The sequence below is a fragment of the Camelus bactrianus genome, chromosome X (genome assembly GCF_048773025.1).
Source record: "Camelus bactrianus isolate YW-2024 breed Bactrian camel chromosome X, ASM4877302v1, whole genome shotgun sequence".
NCBI classification, from domain to species: Eukaryota; Metazoa; Chordata; class Mammalia; order Artiodactyla; family Camelidae; genus Camelus; species Camelus bactrianus.
This window is the reverse complement of record NC_133575.1, coordinates 103447781-103463175: the sequence shown is the minus strand read 5'-3', so window position 1 is coordinate 103463175 and position 15395 is coordinate 103447781. Positions and strand designations below refer to the sequence as shown.

The 15395-nt window shown below is 37.9% G+C and overlaps 1 protein-coding gene across 2 annotated transcripts in view; it reads right to left on the bottom strand.

Annotated features, from left to right (window-relative positions):
* HPRT1 (hypoxanthine phosphoribosyltransferase 1) overlaps window positions 1–14580 on the bottom strand; it is a 29956-nt gene extending 15376 nt beyond the window's left edge. The window contains exons 1-3 of one of the 2 annotated variants that reach the window (XM_074358968.1): window positions 14393–14580; window positions 5426–5532; window positions 3894–4077 (exon numbers count right to left, since the gene is read on the bottom strand). In XM_074358968.1, the coding sequence (XP_074215069.1) occupies window positions 3894–4077; window positions 5426–5532; window positions 14393–14419 (318 nt within the window). In that variant the 5' untranslated portion in view covers window positions 14420–14580. The remainder of the gene's footprint in view (window positions 1–3893; window positions 4078–5425; window positions 5533–14392) is intronic. The other variant, XM_074358967.1, reaches the window with a different exon arrangement.
* Window positions 14581–15395: the final 815 nt, after the last annotated feature.

The window sequence follows — 15395 nt, the reverse complement described above, 5'->3', positions numbered from 1 at the left end:
GAGAGAGGGAGAGAGAGAGGAGAGGGAGAGAGAGAGTTACAGAAGATAAGCTTTAGATTATCTAATGTCAACATCAAAGCGGTACACTTACTTTTAGCTTCAATTGCTCTGGAGAAAAAAGCATACCTTAAAGCAATTGACTAAATACATTCAGAGAAAAAGGTCAGATTGAAATGAACTGACCTCTTCTTGTAAGAGAGCCTTTAAGAAACTACTCCAATATTTTCTGCATTTTCCTTTAACAAGCTCACTCAAAAAGCCACCTTCTTACAAATTACAAATTGCTATAAAGGAATTTGCGCCTTTGATATAACAAACAGAGAGCCTAACTAATCAAGCTACAAATCAAGTAACTTCCAAGATTAAGACTGAAAGTTATAGTTTTATGAACCTTGACTGTAACCGAGGAAAAATCTCATAATTGGCAAAATAAATTGTTTGCATGTAAAACTTCCGACTAGCAGAGAATGAAGAAATAATAGGAAGCCCACAGGAGAGAATTCAAGCCAGTTAAAAGTTTTCCCAAGTAAGACTCAGTTCTGCACAGAATTAAAGACCTGGGTTCAAACCAAAGACCTGTATGATCGTGAACAAGTCACTTAATCCCTCTGCACCTCATTGTCCTTGAATGCACGTGGAGATAGTAATTCATAACTCAAAAAAAGTCTTCTGCAAGATTTAAAATCCTAAGAACAATTTCATTTTAATGTAAGCCAGTTAGTCTGGACACACCATAAATCAGGCTAATTTTTCCTTTGCTTAAGGCCCACACAAAAATATTCCCACAAAAAATTTACTTCTCTGACAACTTTTCCTCCTGAGACTTTACCATTTTTCATTAAACTATTTTAGTAAAAAAATTATTATAAAATTGAACTCACAAGAAAATGTGTTTGCACACTTATCAACTTTCACTTTTTTTTATATCACAGAGCCTTGGTATAGAAAAGGTCATTGAATATACAGTACTACATTTTATTGTTCTAAGATGTACATCCACATTTTAATACCGCCCCTGAAATTGACATATTACAATTGACAGCAACATACAACTATAACTGACAGCAGTATAGAAAACAGGGGTAAGTCTTAAAGTCAGTGCTATCTTAGACTTAATGAAACATGGTATTGGAATCTCCAGGCTATTTCCCATCTAGGCACTAAGCAAATAAAATTCTGCCTAGCTACTCTGACTAAGAGTATGTAAACTATAATATGTGTGTGTAAACAACAGAGAGAAAATTCTTTAAAATATTAGAAATAAAAGTGGTAGTGGAATTTAGGGTGACTTAATTCCTTTATAATTTTCTGTGGTTGTATGTGCTTTATAACAAACATGTATTTTTTAATCAGAAAAATGCAACTTTAGGGGGTGGGTATAGTCAGTGGTAGAGTACGGTGCTTAGCATGCACAAAGTCCTGGGTTCAATCCCCAGTACCTCCATTTAAATTAAAAATTTTTTAAAAAATTTTAAAAAAAAAAAGGAAAAATGCAATTTTCCCAAACTCCTACTTTATCTCCAATTTATAAATTAGGAATTCAGAACTAACATATACACACTATTATATATAAAATAGATAAACAACAAGGACCTACTATATAGCACAGGGAACTATATTCAATATCTTATTATAACCTATTATGGAAAAAAACCTGGCAAAGAAAAAAATATATATGCATACATATAACTGAATCACTTTGCTGTATACCTAGAATTAATACAACATTGTAGATCAACTATACTTCAATAAAATAAACAAATGAATGAATGAATATGAAAAATGCAATTTTCATTCTGAAGAAAAACTAGATGGGGTGTTAACATTGTGGCTCTTTATATATTTTAGGAACATTTAATAGTTCATGGAGCATTTCTTTGGAATTAGTACAGATCAGTTAATGTTTAATTCACTATTCCAAACTGGTCAAGATCAGCATGTAGAACTACACTAACATGATGTTATTGGTGCTGCAATTTTAAATTTCCATTTAATGATTATATCAAAATAAATTATGTTTTTTATATGCACTTCTGAATATCTTCCATGAAAAGCTGATGAATTATTAAATAGGGAAGAAATGTTACTTCGAATCAACAGAAAGCATATAGTTTTCCCAATTTCTATTGTTTAAGTAGTAAATCTACACAGAATTTCACATAGAATAGAACATATATTATTTTTCTCTATCTGAAAATTAAGCTAAGTTTGCTTTACTTATGTTCAAGATTTCACACTTTTTATCTGTTGAGGAGTTCACCTTATCAATCCTCTAAGATCTAAACCTAATAGGAAAAAAACTAAAAGTGGAAAATGGAATTAAAATGTCAAAGTGTTTCTATTGCTTCAAATTGCCTTATTAATTATAAAATACTTGTAAAAAGAAAATACTAAACTCTCATTTTTTTCTCTTATTTTGGAGGGGGGGATAATTAGGTTTAATTGTTTATTTTTAATTTAGTTTTATTTTTAATGGAGGCACTGGGGATTGAGCCCAGGACCTTATGCACGCTAATAAGCACACACTCTACCACTGAGCTATACAACCCCCACCCCCCGCCCACTCCTCGTTTGTTTTTCTAAATGAGCTTTCTTTTCAAAGAACATTCTGTGCAAATCCTCAGAGGAATGAAGTATAAGTCATAAAGTAACAAAATTGGTTTTTATGTGTATATATGTGTGTGGGAGAGGGGGAAGGGAATGCTTAAGAACAAAAAGAGAACTAACTCATGCCCTAGACTGTCAGTACATGTTTTGCCTCTAAGCCACAATACATGAAAGGCTGGGCAGCTACACTGACTAGATTTAAATCTTAGTGTAAGTCAGTGAAATAAATAAGTTCTGATGGGTAAAAATCCAAACTTTGTACTTAAGACTTTAATTCAAGTGAGACTTCAAGTTAAAAGGAGCTTTTAAGTATGAATGTCATGATATATGAGCACAAAGGGTGTTAACGGGATAGGGAAATGTCTACAATAATAATAATACTTAAATGGTCGTCCAATCACCCACAGGACTGAAGAAAATGGGGAAAAGGTCAAAGATTTGGGTCAAATAGATCATTAACGAAGAGAATGAAGGCTGAAAGTTAAATGTGGGTAAGTGGTCTTAATTTCTCAATGAAGAGGTAAACATAAGGCAAGCTTCTACAAAGATGTACTACAATACTGATTCATGAAACAGCAAAGATCAGACATTCATTCTGATCTTCAAGGAAGCTGGGAGAAATCCCATTTTTAAGGAAAATAGTAGCTCCCATGAACTACAATGCCAACATGCAATCAGAAAAAAAGCAACAGTATGAAGTACTAAAAATCAAACATTCACACGATCAAAGAAATTGTGGATGATGAAATTCACGTGTAAATATGACATGGATTTTGGTTCACCCCCCCCCCAGTGTCAATATTGCTTACTGTGTCAATATTCTGAGCTCTCTGAGGTTGTGTGGAGGCAGAGTGACTGTGGACCAACAGTGTTCCCTCAGCGTGCTAACGCTCTTGCTCCAGATCGTTTGCTCCCCCTCCTGATCTATCACACCTACCTCCAAATGACTCATGACACCCGGAAAGCCAATCTGGCTCCAGAGAGGACATCTGCCACTAGTACGCACAGTCAGAAGAGCATCCCCCATAGCAATTCCTAAAAGAGGTTTTAAAAAATCCCCCAAAACCCAACCAAACCAAAAATCCTTTAAAATATATATTTAGCTTCCAAGGTTTGGTTTGAAAAAGAGAATATTCACTTGGATATAAAGTACTAGGGAATATATTAGAAAATCTTATTGTAACCAAGTAAAATGAACATGGAAGTATAGTTTGCAGAGCTTCAAAAACATACAGGAAAACCAAGAGCTGCCATTTTTTTTTAAACCATGTATTAAATATACTTACACAGTAGCTCTTCAGTCTGATAAAATCTACAGTCATAGGAATGGATCTATCACTATTTCTGTTCAGTGCTTTGATGTAATCCAACAGGTCAGCAAAGAATTTATAGCCCCCCTTGAGGACACAGAGGGCCACAATGTGATGGCCTCCCATCTCCTTCATCACGTCTCGAGCAAGCCGTTCGGTCCTATGGGAATAAAATCAAGAATTTAATAGAAATTAAATTATAATATAATAGAAACATTTAAACTTTATAACAATTATCCCTTAAGGATAACCTTCCACAAAACACATCCTTTGCCCCCATGAAGTATATCCTTGTTCATAAAGCAAAGGTAATAATTTTAAAAACCTTCAAAAACCAAGAACACTGTAACATCTATCATAAATTTTTAAAACACAAATTAAAATAAGATACAATTTTCACCTATCAAATTGGCAAATTCTGATATATCAGAAGAGATTGTAAGGAAAAGAGCACTCTCATATACCCTTGGGAGTATAAATTAATATAACTTTTTGGAGGATAATTTGGCTGTATCAAAACATTCAATGAACACCTTCCCCTTGACCCAAAATTTCCTTGTGGATAAAGTTGAGCAACTGCCCAAATGTCTATAAAAGGATGTGCCCTTTTGGTATGATCTGTAAAAGCAAAATAATGGAGAAATCTTGCATGTCCATCAATAAGGAACTGGTTAAATCAATTATGGTCAGCCAGAAAATGGAACGTCATGCAACCTTTAAAATATATCAGATAAGTTCAGTGGTAGTGCGCATATTTAGCATGCACGAGGTCCTGGGTTCAATCCCCAGGACCTCCATTAAAAAAAAATATATATATATATATATATGAATGATAGCTCTGGATGTACTAATATAAAAAAATATACAATAAATTTTAGATCTATATGATAGTAATATTCATATGTTAAAATATATAATACATGTTTATAGCCAGTATGTAGGGAGGAAATGTGTGCAAGAGGCTCTGAGAGAACTTTACTCATCTCATTTAAGCCTCTATAGTTAGAATATTTAGAATTTCAGAATATAGCTATTTTGGAATACTTATAATATTGATATTATAATTTAAAAAAACAACAACAGCCAGACACACAAGGCAAGCATTTAAATACCAAATCAAGTTTTTCACTGCAACTCATTTAATGGGAAATTTTCAAGCTAGATGTGCATAATAATCAAAATCTGACATTGCCTTCATATGATTCAGCCCTAGTCCATTAACCGATTCAGGACTGAGAAATCAAAGACTTTGTGCCTAGAGTTCATTCCTCCAGTCTCCCTTCAATGTTTACTTCCTCCCTACAGATTCCCAGTAATATCATGACTTATACTTGGTAATTAGCAAAATGTTCCCACTTCCCTTTTTTGTAAAGAGGGCTTTTAAAATAGAAAGCATCTATTATTTGACAAGCTGGTCTAGTTTATGTTCAAATATCAAATATTTAAAACAGTTGCTGACACATGAAATTAACGTAAGAAACAAAATTTCAATTTAAGATTGTACTAACCTGTCCATAATTAGTCCATGAGGAATAAACACCTTTTCCAAATCCTCAGCATAATGATTAGGTATACAAAATAAATCTAGGTCATAACCTGGTTCATCATCACTAATCTGAAAAAGAAATATGGCTGTTTCAAAGAGAGCATTACAGGATACAAACACTTGATTTGATTTAGAAGTTAAAAAACCATAGCCTATCAGAGAAATTCAGGTATGAGATATCAAGAATGTTTTGTAACTTCATGGGTAAGATAACGAATTTTAGTTGTATAAGAAATCAACTATACGTTCTAGAGATGAATAGTTAAGATTATCGAAGTAAAATGACATAAGAAGTTTTCTTTAGTTCAGCAAAGAGAAAAAGAAAACTTTAAAGAGCTAAGACACATGTGGCAAAATCTAGATATTATAAACATGGGTGATCAATATATGGGGATCATTATACTATTTCCCCCATTTTTGAGTATGTTTAAAAATGTAGTAAAAAATGTTTAATGCACTGTAGTCTAACAAGTTAAAATATCACAGTGAACAAGAAAAACTGCTATTCCCCACCTCAGACTCTCTCATCTCACAGTAGGAAAAGAAAATCACCAAAAAAGTTAAATGATTCTTTAAAAACCCAAACTTCTAGAAGTGTGAGGTTGTTATAATTAACTCATGAGGGGCCTTCGTAGTAGATACGGTTGTTTGAGTAGGACCACACACTGGCTGTCTTGATATGCCCAGTCCCTGGCGTACAAAAACACTGATGATGTGGTGCCTGTGGTGGTAAAATGTACTCTGATTAGTTTTATAAATATTATATATGCACCTACATACACAGAAAAAATATAACAAAATCATAAAAAAACTTATCTTGGAGAAGGGAGTTAACAGCGATTTTATTCAGTTCTTTATACTATATATTCTAAATTTTCTTCAGTGAGTACATACTGCTTTTTCAAAATTCCAAGTCTTGCTTGTATGAAATGTAGGGGAAATTTAAAAAGATATATTAAACAAATGTACAAACACTATAATACAAAAAATGAGCGGGGGGGGGGGGTCCAGCTCAGTGGTAGAGTGTGTATTTAGCATGCACGAGGTCCTGAGTCCAGGCCTCATCCCCAGTCTCCATTAAAAACATTTTTAAACATTAAAAAATTTAAAAAAATTTAAATAAAATAAAATAAAAGGAAGAGGAGACAGAGAGGGAAAGAGGGAGGAAGAAAGAAAGGGTGGGTATGGAGGAATATACTAATGGTCAATTATAAGAAGCAAGGACCTGCTACCTTCTACACTTTAATACCGACTGGTTATTTTTCCATTGTCAATTTCACTTTATTGAAAATTATAGTTGATTTATAATTCCTACTCAGCATTATATTTAAAACTTATTTAAAGAAATAAACAAGAATTATAATACTCTGTCTCACATAATTCTCAAGGCTAAAGATCTTCCAAATCACATTCAAGAAGCTGATAACACGAATTTTGGCAGTTTGCAAGAAATACTGGTCAAACCGTAATTAAATCTCAATGTATCAGTTAATATCTACTGAGCATCTCCTCTTTAAATCAGCACTGTAATTAGATGCTTAAGGATAAGTAGCTTGGCTTTCAATACATTTTTAAATATATATTTAAGATTTATATTATTCACATTATATTCTAAGAAATTTGAGGTTCATGTGGTCTCTCAGTCCCAAGAGCTCTGGTTTGAGTTTTCCAGACTTTGGTGGAATTTCAGATACTGTCATGTAAGGCTGGTACCTATGCACCACTTCCGCCTGGCACATGTGGTCAGGAGGCTGGTGGCAACTCGGGTAGGTGGACCAGGACATGCCCACAGGCAAGGTCCAGTGGCATGTAGTGAACAGGCACTCACTCTGCATGCAGTCTGAAGTCAATACTGATTTGTTTTTAAATAAACATGTATTACTTTCATACGCAGAAAAAAAATCTATTTGGTGTTGGGGGGGAGATTATGCCAGATCCTCTAAGGTGAAGTATTGATGTACCTGTTAAACATTCATATCATGCTTATTTCAGAATCCATTTATTAACAAAAAGAATGGGAATGGGACATTTGTGTCATCAACAGAAGTATTTCAAGACGCTTCATAACAAGCAAGTATTACTTTTATAAATTTTATAAACTGAAATTTAATTAAAGCTTTGGGAAAAGAAGATAGACCTTGCTAGAGCTTATAAAATGAGAGGATAAACACCCATGTCAGGCTCATCACAATATATCTGCTACTACCTGACAAGAATGAAACTGTACCATTTCATAGTGCTTCTTTTTTTTTTTTATTATTGGGGGGCGGGGATTAGGTTTACTTATTTTTTTTTTTATTTATGTTTAGGGGGAGTACTGGGGATTGAACCCAGGACGTCGTGCATGCTAAGCATGTGCTCTACCACTTGAGCTATAGCCTCCCCCCATTTCATAGTGCTTTAAAATCAAGATCCAGAGCACCAAAATGGCTTCCCTGAAGCTTACTCACCCCCTCCTCCCAGTTACTCACTGCTTCTGCCACAAGCATAAACCAGAACCCACCCAGGACTCTTTGAAACATGCAACACTTGTAAAGAAGACTGGTCCTCTGAAAATGGCTCACTGCCTGGCTATGGGTTTTGCAGGCAGCCTAAGAACGTCAAGAGCCTTGTTTGTCTCAATTAAAGCCAATGTGAATTCTGCCCAGGGTTCATCCCAGACATGCAGTCTAATGCAGATAGATCAGCAGGGATGTACCCCCAAACAGGAGTTCTCTCTCAACACACCAAATTAACTTCCAATTCAAAAGGTTTTATTTTCAATCAATGCTATTAGATTTATATATCACATCTAATATCAAAGGGTTGACTTATTTCAAGCAAAAAAAAAGTATTAATATCTCTTCCTAAAAGGCAAAAATAAGAATTCATAAAATTTACATCACTTGAGGTATTTTAGGCAGAAATCCATAACAGAAGGGCTCACTATACTATTCGTCTACTTGTGTATGTTTCAAATAAAGTCAAATAAGGAGCAATTTAAACAATGACAAGGCACCAACATAAATGTTTCTCAAGTTTACATTTAATGAAAAATCCAAGTTTTAAAATGTGTATTTAATAATTAAATACATTTTAGAATACTAATTTTAAAATGGTGAGGACCTTATTAAGAACCTGTATTCTTATTATTAATACTCAAATATTTATTGAGTACCTACTATGTTGTACATACTAGAGAGGATCAGATAAATCTGACACAGCTATCCTCAAAGAGCTTCCAGTATAGTAGAAGACATGACATACACATGAAAAACCGTAAGACAGTGTTAAACTGCTATTTAAAAATACAGAAAAAGTATCATGGGAGTTTAAGAGGGTATGCAAACTCTCTCAGAAGCCTCACTTGCACCTGGACCACTGACAAGACATAGCATAAAATAAGATACAATTCAATAAACAGGAACTTGTTTCAATCATCCCCAACACCAAGGTTTCATATTAAACAGGCCCAATAATCTCAACCTCTACAAGAGCTAGACAGAAATATATTTGGTGACCTTTAATCTTATTGGCCCTTATTTGTCCCATCTGATAGTGGTTAATATCTGATATTAATCAACCCCATCTAAAATGGATTAGTTAAAAATCCAGTGGCTACTTTGATAGGAAGGGATTGCAATATATTACATAAAAATGCATTCAGCACCTATCTACCTTGAGTAAGGCACTGTGCAATAGATTCTGTAGGAGGATATAAAGTGATTATAAATTTAGAGCCTTCAAAGAGCTTATAATTTAACGGGAAAGACATATATATACAACTAACTATACAGCACAATAAAGCTTGTAATTTGTACCAAATCTAATTTCACAAGCCCACAAACCTGTGATTATCAAAAGCAGTTATACACACGCTAAAGATAAACTTGGAACCCGAGTCACCCACCAATGACTCCCTCCTAAAGCAATACCAAGCTTAAAGTAGTCATTATATCCTGTGGCCTAGGTTATAAATTGAGCAAAGTAGACTGGCATGCCTGACACTGAATTAGCACAGCCTTCTAAATCAACTAGGCAGGGAGGGTGTAGCTCAGTGGTAGTGTGTGCCTAGCATGCTCAAGGTCCTGGGTTCAATCCCCAGTACCTCCACTAAAACTAAATAAATAAAAACCTAATTACCTCCCCACCAAAAAAGTAAATTGAAAACAATTTTTACATAAATATATCAGCTAGGCAATAGCAGTGCCCAACTTTCTATATGAATATAAATCACATCTGTTTTAGTATGGGACTTTGTGCTGCACGTCTAAGCACATGGTTATTACCGACACCTTCTAAGAGAACTGTATTAGTCTGCCATTACGAAATACTGGGTGGCTTAAACAACACTAATTTATTTCTCACAGTTCCGGAGGCTGGGGAAGTCCAAGATCAAGGTGCCAGCAAAGTAGGTTTCATTCTGAGGCCTCTTCTCTTGGCTGTAGATAGCCATCTTCTCCTAGCTATGTGGGGCTGGGAGTATCTGGAAAAGACCAGGGTCCCAACCCCATGACCTTATCTAACCTTAATTATGTCCCAAAGGCCCCATCTCCAAATACCGTCACATTGCGGGTAGGAGCTTCAACATATGACCTTAACATAAAATAGCCGAAGATCACAAAGAAGGTCCTGGATAGCTCTGGGGAGGGCCCAGCCCCAAAATATTAGGAGGAGAGCTCTGGAGGGGCTGGAAGTGGTAAACAATTGACAATGTGGTTTCTCTCAGATCCACCTTTCCTACCACGATTTCCAGTTCAGCCAGAAATGGCCAAAGGACAGGTTATTAATAACTGAGTTACTTACCATTTACCCAGTTCAGAAATCTAACTGCATCTCCTCAGAGCTTTAGAACACAGCTCTCAAATTCTAATCTATCTGTAATATACTTGGTAAAATCTACAAGGCACTTTTATTAATATGAAAGATTACTGAAAAAATATAACATTACTACCTACCTTTCGTTTAGAGCCAATCAATACTTTTGCTATCACGAATTACCAAAGTAATTTTACTTTCCAGTAAAACTAGAACCACAAAGTCTTAATAATTATATGTGTCACATCTATAATAATGGTTTTCATGCATGAAAAATTGTGGTTTACACATAAAATTTCTAACTACAAAGATGTATTATCTAAATTTACAGTAAGCAAGGGAATCAACTTGTGCTAAGACAACACATGCAACATCAATTCATCATCTGTAAGCAGGACTGCTTAAGCCTGTTTGCGGTCAAAAAAAATGACTATGTTCATGGTCCAAACAAGACTAAATTGAAGTGAGTCTTAAAATGAGCTACATGAATTAAACAATGTGCAGTAATAGATAAAATATATTTTATTTTATTCCTAGTAACCAATGATTCCAACCTTCTAGAACAGGCAGAAATTGCCAGGTGGCATATTTTTACTTTTTATATTCAGACACTTTAAACTTCTCAGAAAACACCAAAGCAGATACATCATCCCTTGGGATAATTTTTGATAACTCTGGGTATCATTAAGACTGAAATTATGAATTACTGATGCATATATTCCTAAATGTGAAAATACCTTAAGCTATTAGTATGTTTATTTTCCAATTTTATATTAGTCTTACAAATAAATTACATATATAACTTGATTGCTTTCCCTTCTAAGCGTTAAAGAACTAAAGTCAGGGTTCTGTTCAACTCAGGGATAAATCATTAGCTGCTCCTAGGTAAGTGGGCCCGTAACTATCTGTATGTGCAAAGACATGCATTTATCCAACACTACGATCTTTCCTTTCCACTGTGTACAGTGGAATAACAGGCATGTTAATTCTGGACAAAACATACATACCTATCAATTATCAGAAGCACCACAGTGCTGAAGACAGTAGTTCCACAGCAATCTGAAGTGTTTGTTTGAATTCTTATTAGTAGTAAATTATTCTAAATATTAGTAATTTGGTGGCCACTGGCAGGAAAATAACAATTGCGTCTCAATACTGATATTACCAATGGTGGTTGACACTTTTATAACACATGAATCTTACCGATGCACACAACATACAATTACACATAGGAAGACGAGTACATTAGCACATCTTCAGCCATCTCTTCACACCAGGCCAAAAATGCCACGGCCCAGTTACTGCCTAGTGAACTACAGAAATCTACAAGAGAACCCCAAGACCCCTCATCTCTGCTGATCTGCTTGGTCTTTTTGTCTTTTTCCCACCTCCTGCCTACGGACTTTCTGCGATACCTAAATACAAAAAAATGGACAGAAAACAATTAAGATGAATCTATAGTATGAGTGTCACATTAATCGACGTGTAGAATGAAACTTCCAAACTCAACTGCTCCGTTTCTTGGTGGTCACAAAGAGTAATTTTGGTCTAAACTGACTAATATAAATTAGTCAGTCTAAATCCTATTGATAACAATGATAGAGTTGTGGGCAAACAAAATGTGCTATTTTATCAATTCTGTGAAAATTATTAGCAGGGTAAAATTTAATCCAGTTAATACAGCATTATGTTTCTAGCACTATGACCCTGAAATTTAGACGATATTTATTCACATAATATATATCTGATGTTTCACATTAATCTGCAAAAATCCAGAAGCTTGTTTTTAGTTCCAGCGTATCCAAGCTTACCCTGGCAGTTTAGGATGATAGCTACAAGTAGCATGGGTCTAGCAGGCAGACCTGGGGGCCAATTTCATCTAAGTGGTATCAGGCAATTTACTTCACCAATTTGTGCCTCCAAGGTCATACTACCTCTTGTAGTGTTTAACTACCTCACTGAATACCTATCATGCATCTTTGGGGCATTTACATTAGATAATGCTGCAAGACATTTACTTCTGTGCCTAAGAAATAATAAGTACTAAATAAATACATACTACTGGCACTACTAACATAGAAGTGGAGAGATTAAGAGCACACTCTGGGGCCAGATAGGTTAAATTCAAATCCTAGTATTGCCGGGCAATCTTGGGAAAGTTATCTAACCTCTCTGAGCCACGTAAATTTTTTTTTATAAGTATCAAACCAGTCAATAATGTGTAAAGGGCTTAGTAACCAGCACATAGTAAGCACTACTTAAGTGTTTGTTATTGCTAATATGCAGAAAATTTCTGGGAAGGAAATAAAAAAAGGAACAGGAATTTGCAAGCCAAAAACACAATGACTATCTTGATGTTCAAACAAAGCTAACAAGAGCCAGTTCTAGCAAAAATAATTCACTGTATGCTGAAGCAAGCATTGGAACCCAAAGCTTAAAAGTGTCTAACTTCCTCAGCAACTGAAGAAAAACAGTTGAGTACCTACTATTAACAAAATATTTAAGTGCAGGGGCCCTTTTGGAGTCTGCGGTTCAATTCCCAGTACCTCCATTTAAAAAGAAAAAGAAAAGGAAAAAAAGAAAAAGAAAAAGAAAAGGAAAAAAAAATTACCGTATGACATAGGTATGTTACATTAAAAGGTTAAGTGACTGAACCTCAGAGACTTTAAGGATTCCTCACCTGTAAAATGATAATCATACTATTGTTAGACGGTTGTTTTGAGGACTAAATAGGGCTAATGTAGGTAAACACAAAGACCGATATTATTACTATTCCCAGTCAGGGGCCATACAAAGGTTGTTCATTAACAAAGACCAGCTATCCTTTCAATAACACCGTGAGGTAGGCTAGCACCTCAGTTAAACATAAGGACATTTCAGTCTTACCCAAGGCCACATAGCTAGTAAATAGCCTAAACAAGCAGGACTCCAGGCCAGGCTCCATTAAATGCACTACTCTTTACCATAACTCACAATGTCGAATATGAAATAGAATCTTTCCTTTCTTAGGGCATAAGTGGTTAATTATTTAATTTATTCATCCAACAGACCATCATTGAGAATTTCTTACATGCCAGGCACTGTACTATGCGCTGCGGTTACAGTGGTGATTCCTGTCCTTATAAAGTTTATGTTTTTGTGTAACAGACAATCAACAGGTAATCAGGTAACCGCTAAAATAAACAAACAAACAAATAAATAAATAAACAAAATAATAATAATAATAATAATAATAATAATAATAACGCAGGCTAAGGCATTTAACCGTTGAGAAAAGGTTGGCTATTTTAGCAAGCGTGATCCGAAAGGGAGTATGGGGGGAGGGGCAGCTTGGCATGTTCGAGAAACAAGAAAAAGAACCAATGAGGTTGGAGACAGGGTACCAGAGACGGATTATGGTACTAATGTCCTTGAAGGACCAGATTCGCATTTTTTGTCCCCTACGGCATCAAAGAGCGTAAGATCCGGATTCAGGCAGATCTGATTACGAGGCCTGGCTACCTCTGGGCCGTGGGAAAATTACCTACTATCGGTTCACTATTTTCTACGTGTGTAAAAAGGTAGGCATGGTTACCGCTGCCAAGGCTGCCGTGAGGATGCAATGAGGCAATGCGCATTCCCACAAATATTCTTCATAATGTTTGCAGAATTAGGCGAAAATACCAGTCCCCGCATGCCTCCCATGTGGTCGTTTCCGTGCCCGGGCCCTCTCCGGAGATGCCCCGAGGACCTCATCCCCACACCCCAAACCTACAGAGAAGGGTCGCTCGTAAGAAAGCCCCCACCCTCACACCGCCAGGTCATTCCCGAACTGGCTCGCACGGCCCCTCCCCACAGCACGCTCGCAAGCGGCACATGTCAACCAAAACGCCATTTCCACCCTCTCTTCCTACACGCAGCCCTCCTTCCCGGGGCTCTCCGGAGGCAGCCACCCCGACCTCGCCATCCCGTCCCCCCCGCCGCCCCTGTGTGACGCACGGCCGAACCCAGCAGGCGGCGGCCGCCCCTCGCCCCCCACCCCCGGGCTGCCCCAGGCCACCCCGCCCCGAGCCCGCACTGCGGCCCCGCGCCCCGGGGGCCGGCCGCCGCCGCCGCCGCCGCCGCCGCGGGCCTGGCGGGCCAAGCTGCTCACCACGACGCTGGGGCTGCGGGTCGCCATAACGGAGCCGGCTGGCGCGGGCTGAGTGCAGTCTAGGGAGGAGGAAGCCGGCGGCGGGGCCGAGCAGGGGGCGGAGGCGCAGCGGGAGGCGGCGCCGCGCGGGAAAGCCGAGAGGTCCGCCCGAGCGCTCTTAGCCGCCGCCGCCGACGCTCAGAGACCAGGCGCAGCAGGCCCCGCCCCGCCCCGCCCCGCCCCGCCCCGTGGCCCCGCCCACAGGCCGCCGGCGCGCCTCGGTGGGCGACGGCGGGTTTCCACGCTCCTGAGGTGGCCGTGGGAATTTTCTTCCCGAAGACGGCGAGACTCCTGCGCACCCTCTATCCCCCTTTCCCTCAGTTTCCCATTCAGACGGCTCCCAAATTCCCAGACCTGTCGCCGCCCGCCCTTCTCAGTGGCCCTAAACTGGGCGCCGGCTTTTCAGGTTCCTGTCACCACGTGGTTCCTCTCGCCCAGCGTCCCCTTTTCAAGACCTTGGACTGCATTGCGGCTTCCATTTTCCTAACTCGTGGCCCAGTTCTCACAAAAATCTGTAACTGGATGTAAGAGTTGAGACCTAAAGCCCTGGAGTCAGCCAGATCAGGGTGCAAATCCGAGGGGAACATTTAGCTGCTCTGTGACCTTGTGCAAAGCAGACTCACTGAGCTTCTCTTTTTTCATCTCAGTAAAATGAGGATATTAACAAGGATCGTTGTGAGGATTAAAGGAGGTGATACATACGTATATGGTGTGTGCATATGTATATATATGGTATAGCACTTAGGACATGCGCAATCAGTAAGTGGAAACTATCGCTATTACTAATCTTTATTCTTGCCTCCACAATTCCCAGTATAGAACCAGGGGAAAAAAATCTTCCCCCATAGGTCGAGTAAGCAAACACCAGTTGTTCCGTTCCTAACGTACTCTGAGTAGCGGCAGCACCCACCACAGTGCCCAGCGCATAGGTGGTGGCCTCCATTAAGGCCACTGAGGAATATGT